At 40.6% G+C, this 23,094-nt stretch overlaps 2 protein-coding genes across 4 annotated transcripts in view; one reads left to right on the top strand and one right to left on the bottom strand.

Moving 5' to 3' along the window:
- Positions 1-47: 47 nt before the first annotated feature.
- On the bottom strand, positions 48-15,473 carry LZTFL1 (leucine zipper transcription factor like 1). Of its 3 annotated transcripts, XM_051789172.1 has the most exons (11): positions 15,349-15,473; positions 13,955-14,104; positions 8,677-8,801; positions 8,014-8,208; positions 7,430-7,490; positions 6,519-6,587; positions 5,108-5,173; positions 4,911-4,988; positions 2,162-2,335; positions 1,594-1,697; positions 48-1,021 (listed from the first exon to the last, which is right to left on the bottom strand). In XM_051789172.1, exons 3-11 carry the CDS (start codon positions 8,751-8,753, stop codon positions 1,003-1,005), a joined length of 843 nt encoding a protein of 280 aa, XP_051645132.1. In that variant the 5' UTR covers positions 8,754-8,801; positions 13,955-14,104; positions 15,349-15,473; the 3' UTR covers positions 48-1,002. The 3 variants fall into 3 exon arrangements, with proteins under 3 accessions (XP_051645132.1, XP_051645131.1, XP_051645133.1); XM_051789171.1 differs by lacking the exons at positions 13,955-14,104; positions 15,349-15,473 and adding an exon at positions 10,760-10,855; XM_051789173.1 differs by lacking the exons at positions 13,955-14,104; positions 15,349-15,473 and adding an exon at positions 10,709-10,755.
- Positions 15,474-15,565: 92 nt separating this feature from the next.
- The window catches only part of AVL9 (AVL9 cell migration associated), a 41,447-nt gene continuing 33,918 nt past the window's right edge, over positions 15,566-23,094 (top strand). The window contains exon 1 of the mRNA XM_051789149.1: positions 15,566-15,745. Coding sequence (XP_051645109.1) covers positions 15,680-15,745 — 66 coding nt within the window. The 5' untranslated portion in view covers positions 15,566-15,679. The remainder of the gene's footprint in view (positions 15,746-23,094) is intronic.

Genomic DNA, 23,094 nt, shown 5'->3' with positions numbered 1-23,094 from the left:
CTATAGAAAACATTTCTATTAAAAAACCCAGCTCCTTAAAGATTAAATGTTTGAAAACAGAATAGTTTTATTTGGAGTAAAATACAACATACACATGAACAGGGACAGATGAACAAGTAGAATGCACTAACAACAGGCTGACAAATAAATGCAAGGAAAAGAATTACAAGTAGAAGACTTGAGAGAAGTAAGCTGTTTTCTGATGAGGTTACATCAAGAAAGGAGATGAAAATATCTAAAATAACTTATTTCTCAAAAAAGTTTCTCCATTAACTTTCCTATGATTTTTCAGATTATCATCTCAATGCTAAGAATACTGGCAAAATCAGAATCTGTCTTTTGATATTCAAATTTGTTTCAAATCAATTCGAGTTAAAAAGCATAACTTCAATTAGTGGCTTTATTTGAAAGCTTCAGCTATAAAGCATATTTACCTCACTAGCTCCTGAACATCCTCCAGAAAAATGCCACTGACCACATTTTGCTGAGGTATGACATGTCCAGTGTGAAGTAACATTACAGGATCTGTGAGTTTCTTTTTTTTTTCTCCCTGGTTTTTACTTTCACTGATGTAATTTCTACATATAATGCTACTTCATAAGTACACTAACTGCACAAAAGTAACAACTGGAATTTCCACTTCAGAGACATGAAAATCCCTAATGCTCTTTTTTTTCCCCTTTTTTTCTTTTCTTAACAAAAATAAACTCCTTTATTTGTAGGGAATGTTCTCAGTTCTTCAGTAAGATCCTGTTAGCTGTTTCTCAAAAAATGTTGATGGCTAAGAATTAAAAACATGACTGCAGAAACTAATACCTATAAATTGTAGGTTTACAAGGAAGTAAGGTAGGAGTTTCAGCATGTTATTAGTATTAATAAAGAGTTATTTTCATCATTAGAAGCAAAAAATATACCATTCAAACCAAAGATTTTTGAAATATAATACCAGTCTACATTTTCGTTCCATGGCAGCTTTCGATACATCAGATGTTTTTTGGTATTTCAGTCCTCTGATTCATATCTGAGGATTAAAAAAGATAAATAGAAAAATAATTCAAACAGAGCAGAAAATACCCTAGAGTCATTTTGCCTCTAAAGAAAAAATGAAACCCAAGTAATAAATTGCACTCAATAGTGACACATTTCTGTCAAGAATCACTGTATGACTTAGGGCACAGAGAAATGCATATACTTTTTAGACTATTTTCTCCTTTAAAAACTGGCCAGTTTACCAAATATTAGAATGAAGGAATGACCTACCCACAAATCCAAACAATTGCCAAAGCATCTGGAATATGTGCCATCTGTATCTCTCTGTGTAGTGCCCAAGGGCTTATCCACCACACACATGAATATCCTGTAACCTCTCCAGACTAAATTCTCTCATTATTTCCTACATGGTAGCTGCTCTTGCACAGATCAGTCCTACTCCCTTAACATCCACTGAAAGGACTGGCTTGTCAAAAATCAGGGAATAGACTACTAAAAATTCTTTTTAAGGGAAAATTTATAGACTGTTTACAAGACAAAATGGGAACAGAATGTGGATGCAGAACAAGGACCCTGTTTGGACAGACAGGATAGAACACTTACTTGGAAAGCCTTCTACGCAGATCCTTTATCTGTTCATTCTTCTTTGTGAGAATCTCCTTCATGTTGCGATAGGCAGCTGTTTGCTGAAATTTCTTCTCCAGTTCCTACATAATAACAACATCAACATATTATGTACATATTATGAAGACCAAACTAAAATATTTAAAAAAAAAAAAAACTATTGCTTTTCCTCCTCAAGTTTCAGAATAGTAGTTTCTGTAACTTATTCAAATTTAGATTAAGTCAGCTGGTAAATTCAAATGAGATTACAGGGACAGACAGAGAAACACAAACTTTATTTTCTAATGAAATTAGGCTACATTTTTCATTTCAAACTTTCTATGCAGACAAATGGGCAATATTTAAGTATTCGTCTAGTTATAATCATGTAGTTAGTTGTGGGTTTGCTATTTTAGTTATAACATGCTTTTCCACTGAAATAACAAAAATACACAGGCAACAGTGTGGCCTAGTAAACTCTGCATCCTGTAGTGTGTGCTTGTTAAATTACTAGTCAGTTAAAATGTGAGTAAGGATCACATCTTTACACCACAAAAAAAATGCTAACCTTTTCAGCTGCAGATAGCTGATCCTGAACCTTAAGCAAGTCATGTTTTGTTGTCACCAAGTCCTCTTCCAAGAATTTTTGGTTTGCAGTAGTGTCATTCAAAGTCTTCTCAAACTGGGATTTCAAAGCTGCCACTTTATGCTCCAGTTCAGTGATATCCTGGTTTGCATTAGTCTTCAATGGAAGAAATATTTAAAATATGTCAGATGCAATAGAAGAAATGTTTTAAATTTCAAGTGCAAAATTCCACACAAAGTAGGTACATCTTAATTTTTAATAAATATGTCCATGTTATTCCTTTAAAGCCTAAATTAGTGTTTTAACTAAAAAAAAAAGTTACTGCAGTGGCTGATTTATAACTGTAAAAAATTTTTAATAAATACATTTTAAAGATGTTTGGAATGTCTTCTGCCAAGTTGAGATTTCAAGTTTTTGTACTTTGCTTCTTTAGGAATTAGGTGCAGCCACAGGATAAAGCATATTATAAGAAGTTATTTACCATACAGAAATAGTAAATTAACATTTAAGATCTGAATATCTACACTACAATGTATTTTTGAAGCATTTCAAAAGCCCTTAGTGTAGTCGAGGTAGGAAAGGCTGGAAGTGTTAAGGCTCATACTCTCAGTCAGGTATGAATATTGTACTATTCTTAGATGTCTTACACAGTTGCTTATGAAGCAACTTTCCTGTTTTCTTGTGAGAAGAAATAACTCAAACTCTTCTGGACTTCAGTTTCGGGTAACAAAACATTATAATCATGTAACTGTTCTATGGATTTTTATTAAAAAAGAAAAAAAACAAACGCAAAACCCTCTCAGGTTTGAAAGCTCAATTTCAAACTCAGAAGTATAATGACTCAGGATGAGGCTGAAGCAGCAGCACCTTAAAAAGAACAAAAAACTAAAACTAAGGAAGCTCTGTTCCTTCTTCTATGTGGAAGGTAAGATTTGAGAACAGGAACACACTTGATAATAGTACCTGTACAGAAGAAAAGCTTATTTTGAATTTTGAGACAGAATCCAAGTCTGCAATGCTGAAAAGCACTACATTTTGTGTGTTTCAGATCAGAATAGACAGTTACCATTTTTCTAAACGAGGACATAAGTCAATTATGCAAAAATTCTAAATCCTCAAGTTAAATTGTTCCAGTGGAGCAGTTACTCCCAAACTGTGACTCAAACTTCATGTGTGGGGCCATCTATTAACTATTAGTAAAAAAACCAAAATCAATGTGCTGAGTTGGTCCTTAAGAACTGTTGTGGTTTGGCAGCCATTTATTTGTCCAAAGAGTTTAAAAACTTCTGCTTATTGAGTAACTGGGTTTATATGATTTTAATGACATCCATCCTAAAAAATATGGAGTGAAATCACAAAAAATTCCACATTTTCTCCAACAAGTAATACTGATAATACTGTAATTGCTTAAATCATGTAGAACATTTCAGCACTATATCCACTAGCTAGTTGCAACAACATATATATGCCTGTAAATAGAAAATGTAAAAGCTGGAGAAGAAAGTGACAGATTACAGAGAGCAAATTAGGACATGAAAGCTGAAGATAGTCAGCAGCCCTGACACTGAGGCCAATTCATTTTTAACAAGAAAAGCAGGATGAGATTTGGTTCCAATCTTTTAAAACTACAAACAGTATTATCCAGGATTTAATACACCCCTTTAATATTTTAAACCTTTAATAATTTAAGGCTTAACAAAACAGAGAAAGAAAATATTTGTCATGATTGATAAATCAAGTTCCCTATTAAATAATATTATTGAATACAGATTTTGAAAGTTATTAAGTAAATTTATAACATATTGAGAGAGACAAGTACATACCATAAACCAGTTAGAAAGCAAAATAAAAAGAAATCAGGATTAAAATATGAAACTTAAAAGAGAAATGTTTTATGATACTGAACCTCACTTCAAATCTGTAAATACTGGAGGAGTTTTAAAGTTAATTTCTCAAAATAATAGGATTAAAGTGTAATAATTTTCTTTCAAGTCTGAACAGAATGTTTGAAATTTAAGAAACAATCACACATGAATAAACTTTAGAAAATTCTAATTATTGACAAAATAAAGGTACAAACTTGAAAAAACACTAAGGTGACCTGAACAGACTTATTTGTGTCAACGTGACTTCAGGCTTCTTACATTTTATTTCTGCAGCAGCAACTCGCCGGGTTTGAATCATTTATAAAAAAGATTAAGAATCTCAAGTAGTAAAAATAAATCATGAACCATTTTTAACAGTGTGCTGATATGTGCAGAACCACATAAAATCATATAAGCAGCAAGTCTGCTTGTCCATGTCAACATTAGGTGTGACAAACGCTTGAAAAAATTAGTGTTTTACTGTTGCTGTAAAACCAGGTTAGACATCATTCTTTCAATCAGTAAACATCAAGAAACAGACATAAATTTGTGTCTGTTAATACAAATATCAACCCTGAGAATATGAATTTTGGAATACTACTTCCTGACAGTACCTGGAATAACACTTTCTAACAATAATTTATCATGGTCTATGTGACACAAAATACATGTCATAACATCAACTAATGTTATGGATTATCTCCTGACTGAAAGACCAACAGGAACAGACAATGTCAGCAGGAACACAACAAAACTAACTTGAACTTTTGCATTTGCCCGAAAAGAAACACACCATACAGAACAACATTTTGGATGTATTGGCAACAGTTGTGTTAAACAGAGGGAGATATCTTAATTGTATTTACCTTCTGATCTCCTTGGATCATCTGTAAATCCCTCAGTGACTTCTCTAGCTTGGACTTCTCATCTAGGGCAGCTGTAGCCTGCAACACATTGAAAATTCAAAACCTCAGAAACATAAGAATAATAACCACGGGATTCTTATTCAGATATTTTTAAATATGTAAACAGCATTAAGTACCCAAGCTTACAGTGAATTTACCTGTGTTTCTATAGTCTTGAGTCTGGTCTTCAATTTTTCATTTTCTTCTTGGAGACGAGCAACTGTCTTTGGGTTAATGAACAAGAGAAAGTCTGTGAACACTCTTGTGCTATTTCAAATTTTCCAAATGTTTCAGGGAAGAAAATACACTTCATAACTTAGAAAAGCAAAGAAGATCTTATAAATGCTTATAAAAATGGCCTCCATAAGAAATCAGTAATTCATTGCTTTATTCTGTTTTCTGCCTCAGCCAGCAAGCAATTTAAGTCTTCAATTCTATTGTAATGTATAGGACCATTCACTCAAATCTGGTACATGCTTTACTGAATTGAGATTATTGAGCTCAGCATCTTCTTAGTATCAAGATACATGATTAAACATTGTATGTTCAGAGATCTAAATTTCATTGCTGCTCATCATTTGTATTTTCAACCAACAAAAACTTTATTCATAGTTCCTGTTCAAAGGAGACAAATACCAGGTTACTGAATATCATGTTCTCTGCCACAGGAAATAACCATGTTTTATCAGGCTAAATTTACCATTTGAATTATTTGGGGAAAAAAAAAGAGAAAAAGACATCAGATGTAAATATTCAACAAAAACTGTTATGAAACAGATTTTGAAATTATTTTTGATAGAGAACTACATTGATCTACAAGTAAAATAGAAGCCTGAATTCTTGAATGCTTTAATTATCGTAATGAGTAAAAACAATTTGATTCAGATGCTGTATTTGACACATCATTTTGGCAGTGCAGGCCAAAAGACAGAAAACACAGCTCCTTGCTAATTATCTTGACTGCCCATAACTTAAAAGTGTACTGTAAGAAGTGTGGCATTTTAGAAAAGTTCAGTTGAACTAAGTGAGTTCAACCCATTCATAACATTAACTACTAGAAACTGTTTCCTAATTCTGAAAATGTTTAGAAGTGAGAAATCAGACATTTTTAAAGTCAGTAAATTCCAAATTCTCTAAGTGCCTGTTTCTTCAGGATGAATTTAGCCAACTTACCAAAAAAAAAAAAGAATGGATGCAATAAGATTGTCTGCAAGGGATACAGAAAATGTTCAATAACCTAATAATTTCAGCCAGCAACATATTTTAATTTACTTCCTTGTTGAAAAGCCAGCTAGCTGCATGGAACTAATTTACTAATTTACTAATTCCATTAAATGAAAAAATAAACAATTTCAAAGCCCAAAATGTCTTTGCAAAGGAAGGCTCAGTATTGCAATACATGTTAGAGACCATAACCACACATTACATGTCAGATGTTTTACAACATTTATTAATTCACTAGCATTTTCCTTTACATTCTGGGATATATTACCATGATGTCTATATAGTGACAGACCATTACAGAAATATGGTCATTGACCACAACTGCATGAACAGACAAGTTCTTACCTTGTTTAGCAGCTCTGTCCCACCTTCATTTAATGGAGCCAGTTTTGGTTTAACGGGATCTGCAGTGGGCTAAAGAAATAATAAAGGTGAAAAAATTAAATTATACAGATCTCTGGGAGGGAGAAAGGTACTCCTATAGTCTGTAAAATAATTATTGACAGTCAGTTCAGCTTTCTTTTGTAAAGTAAATGAATGACCTTTCATTTCAAGTTCATTTTTTACTGGTTTCTTGGCTCCTAAGTTATATACTTCACTTTGAGCTTAAGTTAAACAAAAGTACTGCACAGAGACATAGAAGGATTCTAAATTTGATTTTACAGACTAACAATGCTGCAGCAACCAAAAGACAAAGGAATATGAAAAACAGAAAAAAATATTTAAGTGACTATAATAGTAAAAAATATTTACAACGATACAAATTTTCTCCTTTTAAGTATCAAAAATAATATATATTAACTAAATACACCTTTTCACTACAAACCAAATAAGATGCAGCCATAACCATGCAAGATAAGCTAAAGTGATATCTGTACTGTGCAACGTTTTCAGCTATGACACCAAAACAGGACACACAAATGTCCCAATCTTACCCCAGCTGCCAGGGGAAGGGAACCCAGGAGCAGATGCTTTAACACACCCCTGGTCTGGCTGACCTTGGGGTGAGGTATATGAGGCATGTCCTGGATGTGCAGGACCTGCACTCTGGAAACAGCCAAGGTAATTCAGAGTGAGCCTTGGTGCCAAACTGCAAATGTGACTTTTTGGAGACTTTCAAAGACTGTTTCGAGAAAAAGGGTGGTGTTTTGGTTTTGCTTTTCTCCCTTAAGCACCGAGTCAGTACTAGGCATTTTAAACATCTGTCGCAACTCCACGTGACATTTGATTAGTATTTGATTAAAATAAAACTCTACCTTTTTGTTTGAAGATGTAAATTCTGACTTTTCAAACTCAGCAACTTGTTCCAATAATTCTCTTGAAAACAAAAATAAAGAGGCATTCATTTACTGCAAAAAAATAAAGGAAGGCATTCATTTACTAAGAGCTATGCTACGAAACACATTTTACCAGGCTGATGCTATGCTTTTTATTGCATGTAAGATTCTTTTTAGAAGTACAGAATGAAGTCCTAAGCAAATACCACAAACACAACAGATCATGTCATGCAATGGTATGGTATATGCATTAGAACTGTAAAATTCTTGATTCATGCTTGATTAAAATCTAATCAAACCAGACAAAAGTTTTTTTATTCAAATCCAATCACCTCCCCTCACCTGCCCTTAATTCAAGTAAGAATATTACCATTAAAAACATCTTGCTGACAAGTTTGAAATTATTTTTTTGTCTTGTTACTTTACAGATGGAAGCCTTGAAACTCTCACTGATAAGACAGTAAAAGAATAGATTCCAATGGTTAGGAAAAGAATGCAAATAGTCAACACTTTGCAGCTTTCTTATTATTGAAAGGCACTCTGTACAGTTCAATAGATGTTACCGATTCTCCAAGTCAGAGACGTCTGTCTGTAACTTAAGGTACCATTTCTCAGCCTGTGAAAAGAGCTGCCGCAGAAGTAAAACGTTGGTGTAAGTTGTATTTATGAGCTCCGACTCCACTTCACTGTGTACAACACTCTGCAGTCCATCCAGCATGTCTATCACCTCATCAACTGTGAAGGTCTCTTCAACAAGCCTAAACAGAGTAGTTAATATGAGTCACATATAATAAAGGTAACAATTTTCCATATTTATGAGATCTCACTACACAGGTACCACTCACATAATGTAAGATCCTTCTAAAAACATCCACTGTCAGTAGTTATTAGATGACCACAGGACTACTAACTGGTTATTGTGTTTGAATTTTCTCTTTAAATCATCACAATCACAAACACTAATTCAGCTACCCTTGCATTAAATTTAGACATCAGAAGCAAGATATAAAGCAATGGCATGTTGTCAATATCTGTGTTAATTCCTAAGAACGTGAACAACTTAGTTCTAAAAGCACTTGACTTGTAACCTTCGGAAAATTATTGGTTCTTCCCCAGTAAGAACATACAAATTGAAATGGAGAAAAGTTGCCCCATGAAGTGTTCAAATGTGCCACTGCTGCTAGCATATTTGGTTTATTCCTGCTCAGAACCACCCCACACAGTACCTGCTGTCCTTAAGGTCCTGAAAACAAGAATCCACTGTTTTGAGACACAGGCCACGCTTGAAGCGAGCGAAGCGCATGTAGCTGATCACTTCGTTCTGGTGGTGCTCATTAAGGCCCAGCTCTGCCTGCAGGTGAGGACAAAAGCACAAACATACACTAAGCAAAAAGGAGCATAAGTTTTGCTGACTAATATTGCCTTCTGACTGGTTTCTGTGATTGCTTTCACAGGGTTATCATGCTCACTAGCACGTTAAAAAATAACTGTATTTTCATATGTGTAATCCCCATACACCTCGCGTAAGTGCTCTCCCTTTAAAACCACCAGCGCTTGGAAGTAAGAGCTCAAGTGACTAGTAGCCTCAAAAAAGTCACAGAAAACCTAAAACAGAAGCAATCAGAGTATCAGAATCAGAAGGACCATGGAGGAAGCTCTTGGATAAGTTTGTCTTTCTACTACATGTACATATGTATAATGTAGCTGAATGATGTATCTTTCATAGATGTACTACCAAAAAAACCCAAAACAAAACCACAGGAGAGTATGCTATGTTTCTTTGTTAGTTTATTTGTAGAAACTTTTCATATAATTACAGAATCATAGAATGGTTTCTGTTGGGAAGGGACCTTAAAGATCATCTAGTTCCAAATCCCCCTGCCATGGGCAGGGACACCTTCTGCTAGACCAGGTTGCTCAGAGCCCCATCCAGCCTGGCCTTGAACACTCCCAGGGATGGGGCACCCACAACTTCTCTGGGCAACCTGTTCCAGTGCCTCACCACCCTCACAGAAAAGAAATTCTTCCACGTATCTAATCTAAACCTACTCTCAGTTTGAAGCCACTCCACTACAGTTCCTGATGAAGACACCCTCTCCAGCTTCCTTGTAGGCCCCCTTCAGATACTGGAAGGTTGCTGTGAGGTTTCCATACAACATTCTCTTCTCCAGACTGAACAGCCCCAACTTTCTCAGCCTGTCTTTGTAAGGGATGTGTTCAAGTCTTCTTGTCAACTTTGTGGCCCTCTGCACAACTTGCTACAACAGTTCCATGTCCTGCTTATGTTGGGGGCACCAGAACTGTACACAGTGCTCTGGGTGGGGTCTCACTACAGCAGAATAGAGAGGGGAATGACTTCCCTTTACCTGCTGGTTGTGCTCCTTTTTATACAGGAGATCTTAAGTGATAATCTGAATTTGTTTCTCAACAGCCTGTTGCCCAGAAACAAATACTCCCAGGGCAAATTAAGAAGGAAGCAATTTCAGCTGTGGCTGACTAGCCCTTCTACACGTGCCTCAATTTCCAAGGAAAGACTGTTGGTATGGCTAATTACATTGGAATAACCATTGCTCATGCAGGTAGCACAAGTCACAAGGAGGTACAACGGGGCACGAATGGGAGTTTATCCCCTCATTCCCTGGAGAGCTGACGCTTCACTTCGGTGTACTTGGTCAGTATGGCTGGTGCTGGGGAAGGACAGAAATGTAGCAAGTCACACAAAACAGTTAACCTGATCCCCCTGTCCTCAGTAATCCACCTGTGCAGGTGAGCTCCAGTGACAACGCAGTACTGGGATACCTGGATGGACAGCCAGTAATCTGAGCACAGATCTCGACTGCCGGGAATTAAAGGCCGAGGAAGCAGCAACAGCAGTAAATAAAACCAGCTCTCACAGCGTGGCTGCAAGCCCGATGTCGCCCACAAAGTCCTACACCTAGGAATTGAGGGATCATAGGGAAAGCTAAGTTAATGTTCTCGTTGCTGGGGTTTTCTTTTAGGTGAAGAGCTTTTATTTATTACAGACAGAAAGGAACTTAAACGAGTAAACAGACACATAAGCACAGGCCACTCGTGATCTCCAAGTCAGCCACGCCAATACGCGGTTAAGCCACCGGGGCACCTCATCCCGCAAAAAAACCTCGAGCCCCAGGAGTCTCCGCAGGGATGTCACGGATGCCCGGGAGGGCGCGCGGCGGCCGCAGCCCCCTGGAACAGCTCCCGCATGAGGACGGGCCGCCCCTCCGCCCGCAGGTATACCTGGATGAGCAGGGAATGCCGGGGGCGGCGGCAGACCCGTCCCGTACTCACCATGGCGGCGGCTCTGACGGCGCTCGCACGGTTCGGGCCCAGGCGTTGCCATGGAGACTGAAAGCCTCGCGAGCGCCTTCGGCGCGCCCCGATTGGCGGTGGCGCGCCCACGTGACCCGCGCGGCGATTCCCGACAAATAAAGGAGCTGGGGTGTTTCCCTTGGCGTTTGGATTTGGGATGTGCTCGGGTCGTGACGGGCAATATTCCACGTTTATTTACACCACCTAAGATTTTTTGTTTTCCCCAAGGCTTCTTTGCTAAACACGGATTTTTGCAAAGCATTAGCATGGAATTAATCCCGCTAAAGTCGGCAGGACAGCCCAGAACAGTTTGGGTTTTAAGGGACCTTAAAGATCATCCAGTCCCAAGCGCCCCTGGGCAGGGACACCTCTCACTAGCCCCATCCAACCTAGCACTGAACATTCCCACAGATGGTGTCAGCAAAGTTTTGCAAAAAATAAAACTCTCTAACACTGACTTTAAACTCCTGACTCCTCTGGTTTTAAGTTCTTTAATCCCACAGCCATGGTGTCAACTATTTTTTTACACGTTGTTTTCTAATCAACAGCCCTATTTGGTTTGCTTGCCCGTGGAGCCATGGAGCGGACTGGCAGGTATCCAGTACAGGTTACTGGAGCCCAGGGCTCACAGCAAACAAGGGAACACACTAAACAGACAGTCTTGGCACACCTCAAGGGACTTCCTATCAAGTTTGCTCTGTACATAAGGAAAAACAGTAGGGCTTTTTGGTTTGGTTTAGGGGGATTTATTTGTGGGCTTTTTGTTTCTCTTTATCTGCTACCTCATATCTCACCTGCTTAGAGCAACGAAATCCAAACTACTGCATCATTTATTTTACTAATTTATTTTCATGTTCTTCCACTTCTGTCTTTTCTAGCACTTGCCTTGCTTTATTTCACTCAGAGACAGAACAGAAAACTCCATTCAGCAACATGAGCTAGCACAAAATAGCCCTCGTTCACTCACAGATGAGTTGCAGGTAAATGACTGACAGATCGAGAAGCAGCAAGCTGGAAAAAGGCAGCTTGGAACATACACAGGCAGGAGCACTGCTGTACCTGGGCAGCTGTTTCCATCCACACACTTTCTGGAGCAGAGTGGCCCCAGGGGAAAACTGCCCTTCTTCCACAATTTAAGAGGAAAAAATGGGATCCATTTTCACACCGTTAGAATGCAATTGGCATTACCCAACATTATATTTGTCTTACTGACTACAGCCTTCAGTGCATTTTCATTAACTAATGGCCCTAAAAGCAGCAGTGACTAATTTAGGATTAACAGAAGATTTTGAGTAGGCAGCTGTATTAGTGGCAAATCTAACCTGATTTCTATTTACTTCAGATACAATCAGGAGCAACTGACACGACTTCCATCAAAATCGAGCAGCCTGGATCAGCTCTTGAGACAGACAGGCCTGACTCCTTCCAAGTCTGTCCTCAGTAAACACCACAAGTCACAGATGCAGCCTACATTCAACACAGGAGACTCAGGACATGTTTGCAGGAGGCCCTAGACCATGTGACTCCCGAGGGAAGGGCATCCAGGTCTGGCCTCAGAATTGAAAAGGACATCCCTGTGGCAATCAAGGGACTGTAGAAAGACAGACCATATGCACAAAAGGTTGTTCCCGAGTGTAGGCAGCATTAGAGTTGTTGAAGGTGGACTGAAAGACACAGCAGGAGCTGCGCTATGCCTTGTTAGCTTGCACCTCTTTGTCCCATGCTCCATCACACAGTTCGTGCTGGCAGCAGCACTTCTTCAGGTTCCTCAGCAAGCTGTGCAGAAAAAGGAGTCATAGAGTATTTGTGTGGGAAGATGAGTCAAGATCCAAGACCAGTGTTTTGGTCATCCAAATTTAAGCCTTTTCAAAGTTGCAGGAGAAGATACATTGCATTTGTGCCTGCAAACCTCCCTAACAATCTAACCTCCACTTTTTTGCCTGCACGGTTGAGAGTTCTATCAATCCCATGAGAATGACAGCATCATCCCCACTGAATCAAATGCATTACTTCCTTGGGGAAGCCTGTTTGGATCTCCGCCTATGTCATGGTGACCTAATGCAACTAAATGCACAACTCAAATAACATTTTGGTCTTGTTGACTTAAAAAAAAAAGAAAAGATTATTTTACTTTCTAGGGGAATTACAGCATCCACAAGGCTTTCAAAGAGCACTAAAACTGCATTCCAGATGGAACAAAGCAGGATGAGAGAGAAGTTCCACAAAACCTGACATGCAAGAAGAGACCCATCTTCTAACTAATAACCTTGAAACAGTTGATCATATCCCAACTGGTGAGAAGTTCACAAAAAATGAATTTCAGCCTGCGAACAGCGTGAATAACTCAAAGAACCACTTGTCCAAATGCTGCAAGAGCAGGGAGAAAAGTCAGTCACTCGAGTGTCCTTGCAGACTGTACTGCTGCTAGTACATGGCAAGTTTCTGAGGCATCAGGCTGGAATGCTGCAGGAACACGCTCCCTTCCCTGAGAACACCTCCGTGTCACTGGTGTGCGGTTCATTTCTGCATGATGTGTGAGCATATTTCACATAATCGAAAATTTTTGTCTTTGTAAAATGTTTTCCCATTTTTAATGTTGTGGGACGTTCATTAAATTTATGTCCAACCAATTGTTTTGTAGTCTTTTCTCTTTTGTATTTCTTTTACAGGAGTTTCCAAGTGAGAGATCATAATCCCAACCACTGTTATGAACCTTACTGCATAGAAATTGGTTTTTCTAAAATTTGGGATAAGAGCTTAAAAAAAAATCTACTGCAAACACCAGGTGAGATTACCATCTAGAATAAATTATTTTTCAAACCTCAAATCCATGCCAAGGTTTAATTTATGCTTTTCTTCAACAGAAATCCAAGGACATGCTTGTCTTCACAAATTCACAGTTTTGTTCTTTAGAAAGCCGGGCTATACCTAACAAATCAGAGCTATCAGCTACCATGGGCACTGCTTATGTCTGGTGGTACTTCCAGACATAAACTATCATACTGCCAAGGAAAGGCTTATCCATCTCTACAAATATCACTGCACATAAGCCAAGTTGAGAACTTTGCATTACTGGTATGCATTGAAGAATGACTAACAAATTATGATTACTACTGTAATGACACCACAGCTGGTGCTTCTTAAGCAAAATATTACCTATAAGTAACAGAAGACCTGTAGGGCTGAGTTTTCATTGCTATTTGTTAGCTATGCACAGGGAAAGAAAATTCCTTCAGGAAAATTCTGACTGAGACTTTTCCAAAAGCTTCTGTTTCATAGCAGCTCTCACTTTCCTTTCTTCCTCATAAATACACACAATGTGAGCTGTGAAAACAACATAGATGATGTCAACTAGTTAGTTTTCCAACTGACAACTGATGTTGTCAGTTTAATATTTTTATTGCTTTAGCAGGAAAGAGAATTTAAAGTAAAAAAAAATTCTAGTAATCTACTCAGAGAAGCCATTATCCAGTAGTATCACTGAGATGCCTCTGTAATGCATAATCCATATCAGTAACAGTGATGCCACACTGCACTTTCCTGAATGAATTGAGAATGAACCGTAAACACTCCTATGTATCTTTTTGGGGATATCTCATTACTGCAGGAGATAATGGCCAATATTGCATACATTTTTCTTTTTTTGAAATTATACTAAACAGTCAGTTACAGGCTAAAACTAGTAAGAAATCATTCCCTTGCTAGGATTGTTCCTCGTAGCTTCTCTTGTGTTCCCTGCAGTATAGTTTTTCTGTAACAGCACTTCTGTTGGAGCTGTGAAACAATATGTAATTACATGCTTTATTGTTACAATTCAAGCCTCTGGGTACCATGCTAGTGATGAGATTTTCTTTAAGCACTATTCTTTTATAGTTCTTTCAAAAAGATTATCTTCCTCCAATTTCCACAGAGAATCTTAATTATTAAGAATAGAGCCTCTGCCAAATGCTGTTGATTCAAGCAGACAGAATTGAATCATAACAAAGATTAAAGAGGGAGCACGGTCTGAGTGCCGTAACATACAGATTTTTTAATTTTTTTTCTCTTACACTAAATTTGCCTGTGCTCTTGGACAATTCTTTGAACTGTCTTCTTTCTAGGGTCTCCTAACACGTTTAGAGATTCATAGAATTGTAAATGTTGTAAAAGACCTTTGAGATCATCCAGTCCAACCATCCACCCAGCATCACCACTGTAACCCCTAAACCACTAAACCACATCACCCAGAGCCTGATCCAGACACCTCGTAAACACCTCCAGGGATGGTGACTCCACCACCTCCTTGGGCAACGGGTTCCAATGCCTGACCACCCTAACAGTGAAAATTCTTTTTCTAACATTTAATTTGAATCTCGCCTGTCTTGGTTTAAGGCCATTTCCTCTTGTCCTCTCACTGCAGGAACAGCAGAAGAGACCGGCCCCCACCTCACCACAACCTCCTCTCAGATAGCTGTAGAGAGCGATGAGGTTCCCCCCCCGACCCTCGTTTTCTCAGAGGATTAGCAGCAAGACAGTGCTAAGAGAAGAAGCCTTGATTTTTTTCTCATTTTTAACCTTCAGCAACCAACCTGACTAAACTGTACTGAAACAATCCCAGACTCCGCTTTAGGCTGCCATTAACCTGCACGGCCTACAGGTTGGCCTCGCCGATCTCGAAGGTCCTTTCCGACCTAACTCATTCAGTGACTCCGTGACCCCACGCCGGAGGGGCGGTGAGGGACGGGCGGAGGACGGTGAGGGACGGGCGGAGGGCGGTGCCGCCCGCCATTCCCGCCCTCCCGGGGCCGGGCGGTGCGGAAGCGCAGGCGGCCGGGGCTGCGTCCCTGCCGGACCCCGGGAGGCGGAGCGAGAGCCCGGGCACGGCGGCATCCTCTGGCGAGGCCATCGCCGGGCTGCTCCATGGAGAAGCGGGGCCCGGTGCTGCACATCGTGGTGGTGGGCTTCCACCACAAGAAGGGCTGCCAGGTGAGTGAGGGGGCGCCTGGACTCCCGCCTCTCCCCTGCGCTCCTTCCTCCCGGCCCTCCCCTGCGCCGAGCGGCGCCTGCCCGCCTGCTGGAGCCCCTGCGGGAGGGGCGCGTCTGGCGGGGCCGGGGGGGCTTTGCTGTAGCTCAGGGGGCGGTACAGGAGGGGTTGGACGCCGGCAGGGGTTTCCCTCGGCCGGGCTGGGGCTGCCCGGCTGGGCCCGCCCCGGGCAGTTCGTGGTTATGGAGCTGGGTCCGTGCCCGCCCCCGCCCCGCCTCGGCGCTCCCGCCGGGAGCGAGAGCTCAGCCCGCCGGCCCCCTGTTCTCCTGGGACTGCGGGGAGCGTGCTTAATGCACACAGACAGACAGCTCTGAGACAACAAACAAACAAACAAATGGTGTTTTAATCTACCGTCTTGTCTTCCTGCCACTGAGCGCTCACAGATACATCTTGTACCAAACAGCCCCAGGGTATACAAGTCCACCCTGGATTTAAGTTTTCATTGCTTGTCTCATCCCCTCTTTCATAAATGCTTGACTGCTTCATGTGGCCTGTAAGGTAGAAGGATTTTATGTTATGTATTTCACAGGTATTTTATGCTCTTATTTTCCTTAGCCCTTGAAGCAGGAGATGCAGTTGCCCATCTGGCCTGCACGTGCAATTGCTTTACTGTGACAAGGGCAGATGGATATAATGTTGGATTTCCAGTTAGTGTTTTTCCATGGAGCATTCTTAGTCTTTACCAAAACACTAATGAATGTGATGGTTATTCTTGATCTAACACGAACACATTCTATGAAAGGTAGCTAAGAAATTAATGCTTGAGTAAACAAAACAAGTGTAGCCTGGAAACGTGTAACAATTCCTCATGCCAGCGGAGGCTGTAGTGCAGTAACTCCTAGTATATGTTCTTCAGTCTCTATTTCTGAAAGATGTACATGATTTTGTAATGCATCCTTTCTCCTCAGGGTGTTTGGGGGCTGTTCACATATGGATGTTCACAGGATCAGTTCCTGTGAAGTAATTAGATCATCTAGTATGCAAGGTCTGTGATATTTATAAGACTTTCTTGTCAAAGACTGTTAGCGGATGAGCGTTAACTGGGTGTCTGTAGGAGGAAGAGAATGTTTTTGCCCTCAGCTTCTTGTTGCCCTCTTGGAAAAGGCCTAGGCTGGAGACAAAAGCAGATATAGCTTTTGTTGCTTCTGTTCTCCTTTTGGGGTCTATATTTCTTTTCTTGTACATTAGGCAGTCTTGATGCAAAGAGGAAAAACAAGGAAAAAGAAACCCAAACTAAAAGAAAACAAACAACCCCCCAAACTATAAATTAGTACCAGTGAATTTTATTTTGTTGCCAGTAAAATGTTTGTATAAGTACGTTTTGGGATGTTGTCAAAAATTGGGTCAGAATACCTCTGAACCAAAGTTTTCTCTAAGTATCTCAAGAAATTACCTGGAGAAGTTGGAGAGGATGGCAATTTAGGAAGGGGACAGGGTAGCTGTGTCACAGGAAGAAGAACTGCAGGAATGGAATGACAGTTGGTAGAACCACAAACAGCCAGACTTCCTAGGGGAAATCTAACCAGAAATCTGATGTTAAATATATTCTGCCTCTGACTTAGCAGATTTGTTACTGAACCATGGAAAACGTTTCCTGAAAGAACTGGAGGCAGGGAGCTGCGCAGCTATGGCCTAATGAGTTTGACATCAGTAGTATGCAAGACTCTAGAGAATTTTTGAAGGAAAGAATTAATTAATAACATGACACTAAGTAGACTGAGTCCTATGTGCATTCGCTAAAGATAGATTGTGCCTGACTGACCTGCATCTTTTGTAAGAATAAGCGATTGAATTCTTTTATCTGTGAAAGGAACGGAGTAACTCTCATCTGCCAGAAACTTGATAATGGATCACATTATTTTTTTAAAGGTGGAGATACTGGTGAATTAGTGTAAGTGCTGGGACTTGGGTAAAGTGTAGCATGGAGAAGAGGAAGCAGAATAGATTTGAGTCAGAAGAGGAACTATTAGCTCGAAAGGTGCTTGCAAGAGATGTTTCTCAAGACTGATATTGTTTACATGATAAAATTGAAGTATGATGAGCAAACTTGAGGAATCTATTATGAAGGAAGACTGAAATGTGCAACAGCTGGACGATAAGGAATGCTAGAATGATAGAAATGGGATGTATGATGAAGTGCAATAGGAATAGATAATAATAGTATAAGCTTAGGAATTGACATGAGAAAACTTCTGGAAGAGAAAAGAGACCACATATGATCAAGGATAAGTCACAAAAGTGATGTGATTTGACGAAAAGAGTGACAATGGATGTAGTCCTATCATGTAATAATATGTTTATTGATGTATACAAATTCTGATCCACGTTTCAGGACAATGGATGTGGATCCTCTGTGTCACTTCCAGGATTGGATGAGCTAGTCCTTGAGCTGCCTGTATTTGAGAATATAGTAGAGCTTGACTAGGTAGGCTAACAAAATAGATTTAGAGGCTGTATTCACCTCTGTGAATAGAGGAACATTCTTCCCTTTTCCTCTCCTGCCTCTTCACAACTGGAGAGCAGAGGCAGTTGTATGGTAAGCTGAAATGGGGAACTGAGGTGACCAAAAGCAAGCCTTGTTCTGGTGGGTTGCTTCTGAGGTTGGTTCACAGATTCTGTTAAGTGGACAGCTGCAGAAGACAGGTGCACTGGCACAAGGAGGAGACTGGCAAGGGGTTAGAAAAGAGTGTCTTGAAAGTGGCAGTCTGGGACTTCTCTTTTTTGTTGTTGTGTCTAGAATCGTAGAATGATTTGAGTTGTAAGGGACCTTAAAGATCATCTAGTTCCAGCCCTCCTGCGGCAGGGACACCTTCCACTAGCCCAGGTTGCTCAGAGCCCCATCCAGCCTGGCCTTGGACACTCCCAGGAATGGGGCACCCACAACTTCTCTGGGCAGCCTGTTCCAGTGCCTCACCACCCTCACAGAAAAGAATTTCTTCATGTATCTAACATCAATTTTTCCTCTTCAGTTTGAACCCATTTACTCCTTGTTCTGTCACTACAATTCTTGATGAAGAGTTCTTCTCCAGCTTCCCTGTAGGCCCCCTTCAGATACTGGAAGGTTGCTGTGAGATTTCCATGCAACATTCTCTTCTCCAGCCTGAACAGCCCCAACTTTCTCAGCCTGTCTTTGTAGAGGAGGTGCTCCAGTCTCCTTGTCAACTTTGTGGCCCTCCTCTGGACTTGCTACAACAGTTCCATGTCCTGCTTATGCTGGGGGCATCAGAACTGTATGCAGGCAGTACTCTGGGTGGGGTCTCATGAGAGCAGAGTAGAGAGGCAGAATCACCTCCTTTGCCCTGCCGGCCATGCTCCTTTTGGTGCAGCCCAGGATTCAGTCAGCTTTCTGGACTGCAAGTGCACACTGCTGGCTTATGTTGAGGTTTTCATCAACCATCATCCCCAAGTCCTTCTCCACAGGGCTGCTCACAATAACCTTTGAAGTATTGATAATGGTCTTTGAAGTATTCATTGAAACAATGCATTGCATGCAGCTGTATTCCAAGAGACTCTTGGAAAGCGAAAAATGAGGAGGAAAAACCAACCCTTTCATCTAAATGACAGCGTTGGCACAAGAGCAAGTGGGTATAAACCATCTGCGTGTGTGTTGCAGACTGCCTAGTGAAACCAAACGAGGTGCAGAAAAGCAAAGGTCCACAGCAGTGCTCAAGCGGGCATCATTTAGAGTGAATGTGGGGAGCTCTAGGTAGAGAGACCGTAGAGCCAGCTTGCCTGTCCTAACAGGAACTGACCTAGTTTGCCTGAGAAGGCTCCTTTCGGTTTCTATTTCCATCTCTTTTTCTCTGTGGTCTTACTAGGAAATGCATGTTGAGTTAGGATTTTTGACAGGATTCTTGATGCTAGATCTTTCATTAGCTGACTTTCCCTCTGAGGCTTCATTACCTGAAACGTGCAGCTCTTCCTATTGGTTAATTTAAAGGATAAAAAACATTTAACCTACAGAGCAAAGACCTTGATGTACAGTTTGGAAATGTATCTTTTCCTTCCATAGACTTGAAAACCAATCCATATGCATTTTTTTCTGAAAGAGAAGGAAAGTCAGGGAATCTGTCTGTTTCTGTGAGCCTTTAGATTGAGAACACCAGAGTCATGATTGTTCCCCATGCTCCTTCCAAGGGCCTTCTGTTCTACTGGGGGTCTTTTTGCTGAAATGCAAGAGACAGTGAAGTTTTACCATGTGTACATTATTTAGTCCAGGGATGCAGTTTCCTGGGAAATCGTTAAAAGCTTGGGGTTGCCATTCACTGTCATGAAGGCTTTGTGCTGTCTGAAAGCAGCACTAAAACCCCTGAACACACTGGGAGGAGTTTTCTCTAGCAAGTAGGGAGTAAGCTTTTGGAGAGGCTGCAGGCTTTTGTTTGTTTACATGCTCGGGTTGCCATCCTGCTTCTTTGGGCCTCATTGAACTGCGAATCCAACAAGATATTCAAAAAGTGCTGGTTACTGTCTCTCTTGGCCAAGGATTAGAGGGAGTTATGGCAGAGCACTCAGAAAATGGGAGGAGAAACTTGGCTGCAAACTGCTAGGTCCACCTAGTATTTGACATGCTTTCAACAGGTCCATTAAGGAAGGGAATGACAATTGGCAGGCACTGTGACTGGTTTCTTGCCTTTGTACAGACTGGCTGACTTATGGGAACCCTCCTCACTGAGTCATTAAGTAGTAAATGTCCTGCAGTGGGTGGAGGTCATGGGCAGTATTCATTTGATCATGATTTTCATTCACCTGAAATGAAGTGACAAACATTGAAAATTGCTTTTTTGATCCCTCTTTGCTATGGATAAGAGGAATAGCCTCAGGAAAAAGGAACAGCAAACACAGACCTTCTTCATATGTAGTTTCTCCAGCTCTTGTCCATTAATGTAAAACACGTGGTTTTGGTGTGGTAGGAGTTTCTACACTCTTCACAGGGCTCTACAGGACTGAAGGCACAAAAGCATTGAGGCATAAAGTGATAACAGGGGAAACCTGCTACAGAAATCGTGTTATGTGTTCTGGAGTATCTGTAGCTTCTCAGCTCATTACTTACTGATCCAGTAACTTATGAACAGGTTACTGGTCCAGCTGCCTGGCTCTTGTTCTGTTGATCTCCTGCTTCGGTATAGGGTGATAAGACTTGGATTTCAGGGCTGTTTGTGCCTTTCTTCTGGAGTGGCTGATAACAAATTCCTCAATGTTTTTGAGGAACTGTAGTAGTGGGTGACTAGTGATTTCAGAGCAAATAAAGGGAAAATGTTGTGGGTTTTTTTTTCAGGATCGTGAAATGCTTTCATTACAAGTGAGTGATAAAGCACTAAATTTTCCTTACATTTTAATTTTTGAAAGCATCAAGTGGTGTGGAAAGTCCTTATCTACCTTAGAATAGAGTTCTTTAGCAAAATGTAAACTGAACAGAGCTCGACTAGCAGATGCAAATTGTGTTGAAAAATATGGGGAAAGACCTTTGCTTATGGTTAAGGTAGAAGACTGAAAGTCCTTAGATGCAGTTCTCCAGCAATGATCATGTGTACCATGATCCTCGTTTGAGCTCTGTCTCCAAGCTTTATTTACGTGGGGAGGCAGAGAGATGGTAGTCTCTGAGGGTGTAGGAAGGCTTAAAATATCACGAGTACTCCAGAAATAATTAATTTTGAAGGCAAAGTTAAAAAGAGAACTGATGTATTTGCAAAGGAGAGGAAGGAAAAAATTCAACAAAGCTGGAAAAGCTTGTGGATAAACGAGCTCGGCACAAGTCCCTGTGATCCCCAGGCTGGTTGCTGAGGAAGTACATGGTCCCTTTGCTACTGTACTGCCTGACTTGCCACAGCAATCCCCACCTTCTACTGATGCTATGAGGCTTTGAGGCTAATTGTATCTGAGTAAACTCAGGCTCTGTGTCAACACCACTCAGACCACACATAATCTCACTTCATTTGGGGCAAGGAACAGCTTTTCTGCACCCAGTGTCCTGACCAGATCTGCACATCGATGCTGACCTTGTGCAGCAGGTGACCATTGTCTCATGTAGCCTCCTAAGGGCTTGAAATTATTCCATGTTGCTTTTGACTTTCTTTAACATACACATTTCTTACTGTGTTGTGAAAAAAAATTACATCTTGTGTAGTAGGGAAAGTGAAGAATTACTGTGTGTGTCCTGGGCCGCTCACACTGCCAGTCACTTTTGTTTGCTTGGGATCCTTGATCTGTAAATTAACGGCAGCGTACCTTGACCTACTTCTGTGTACTCCTGTGGAGAATGACATTTGAAACTCCCACAGCTATGGGAGTGGATTATTGTAAATACTGAAAGGCATATTCCCCTGGAATCCTGAAGTTTGTCCTAAGGATCTTCAAGGTACTTGAACTTTTTAATGTGTGATGTTTGCTTTCTCCAAAACACTGTCTGAATTGCTTGTCTCTGCGGGACTGGTTTTGTATGGGCTGTGCTCGAAGATCAGTCCCCCCTTCTTGCCTGAACAAAGGTTTTCTTTCTGGCATGCGAAGGAAATCTAAAAGCAGGAATCACACAGCTGATACCCAGTTTAAGAGGAGAGCCTGAATATGACCTGAGAGGTAAGAATGCCCTTTAAGACTTCTTCCTTTACTGAGTTGTGTATGTGCTCCTTGTCTTCTGAGAGCTTCCAGTACTTGAGCTCTGGAAGGTGGTGCTTATTACAATATGCAGAAATCAGCACGTAACATGGCTTGAGCAGTGTATGACTCTTTTTACTTATGTCTAGGGAGCCTGTGTCTTCAAGCAGAAATGTTGGCAAGTTAGGCTTGACTTTGCAGAATTAGGAGATGTCTAAGGAAGGAGCGAGGTCAGTCTGCACTTTTTATCAATGCTTTCGAGAGCTGCCTACATTTCCAGATCTCCTGTGCCCTTGATTGTAGTGCTTCTTTTTGAGAGGGAAATACTGAAGTCGTTCTCTTCAGTAGATTCTGCAGGCAGAAAAATTCAGGGGAACACTTCTAGCTTGTCTCAGTCCCCGTTTTGCTTGCTGTCTTTCTTCTAAGGTTCTGATTTACTGAAGAATTACTTTCTTCTCCTTTTTTTATATTTGTTACCCTAGTAGTTGTTGTCATTCTGTTAGGTGTGTTTAAACATAGAAGTGAAGTGTATGCTTTTTTGTCTCTACAGTTCTTGTGTCTTTGTTTTGGAGGAGCACGGTAGGTAGGTTTTATGCAGTAGGTAATCTTGTCTAGTGATTACACAAAATCCTGTTAAAGGAACAACAGAAACAAAAATAACTTGAAAAGGAACTAGGCTGGAATCAAGCAAAAGTGCTTT

Source organism: Manacus candei, unplaced genomic scaffold, assembly GCF_025592945.1.
Source record: "Manacus candei isolate 608988 ecotype Guabito, Panama unplaced genomic scaffold, ASM2559294v1 h1tg000026l, whole genome shotgun sequence".
In the NCBI taxonomy this organism is placed as follows: Eukaryota; Metazoa; Chordata; class Aves; order Passeriformes; family Pipridae; genus Manacus; species Manacus candei.
This window is presented reverse-complemented; position numbering and strand designations above follow the sequence as displayed.

Bases quoted from the DNA above. Each gene is read 5' to 3' on its own strand.
- LZTFL1 (XM_051789171.1), bottom strand. The intron at 6,588-7,429 runs GTAGAGTTTTAT...TTATTTCTTTAG, and splicing joins TTACATCTTCAAACAAAAAG to CCCACTGCAGATCCCGTTAA. The intron at 4,989-5,107 runs GTAAATTCACTG...AATGTGTTGCAG, and splicing joins TCAAGACTATAGAAACACAG to GCTACAGCTGCCCTAGATGA.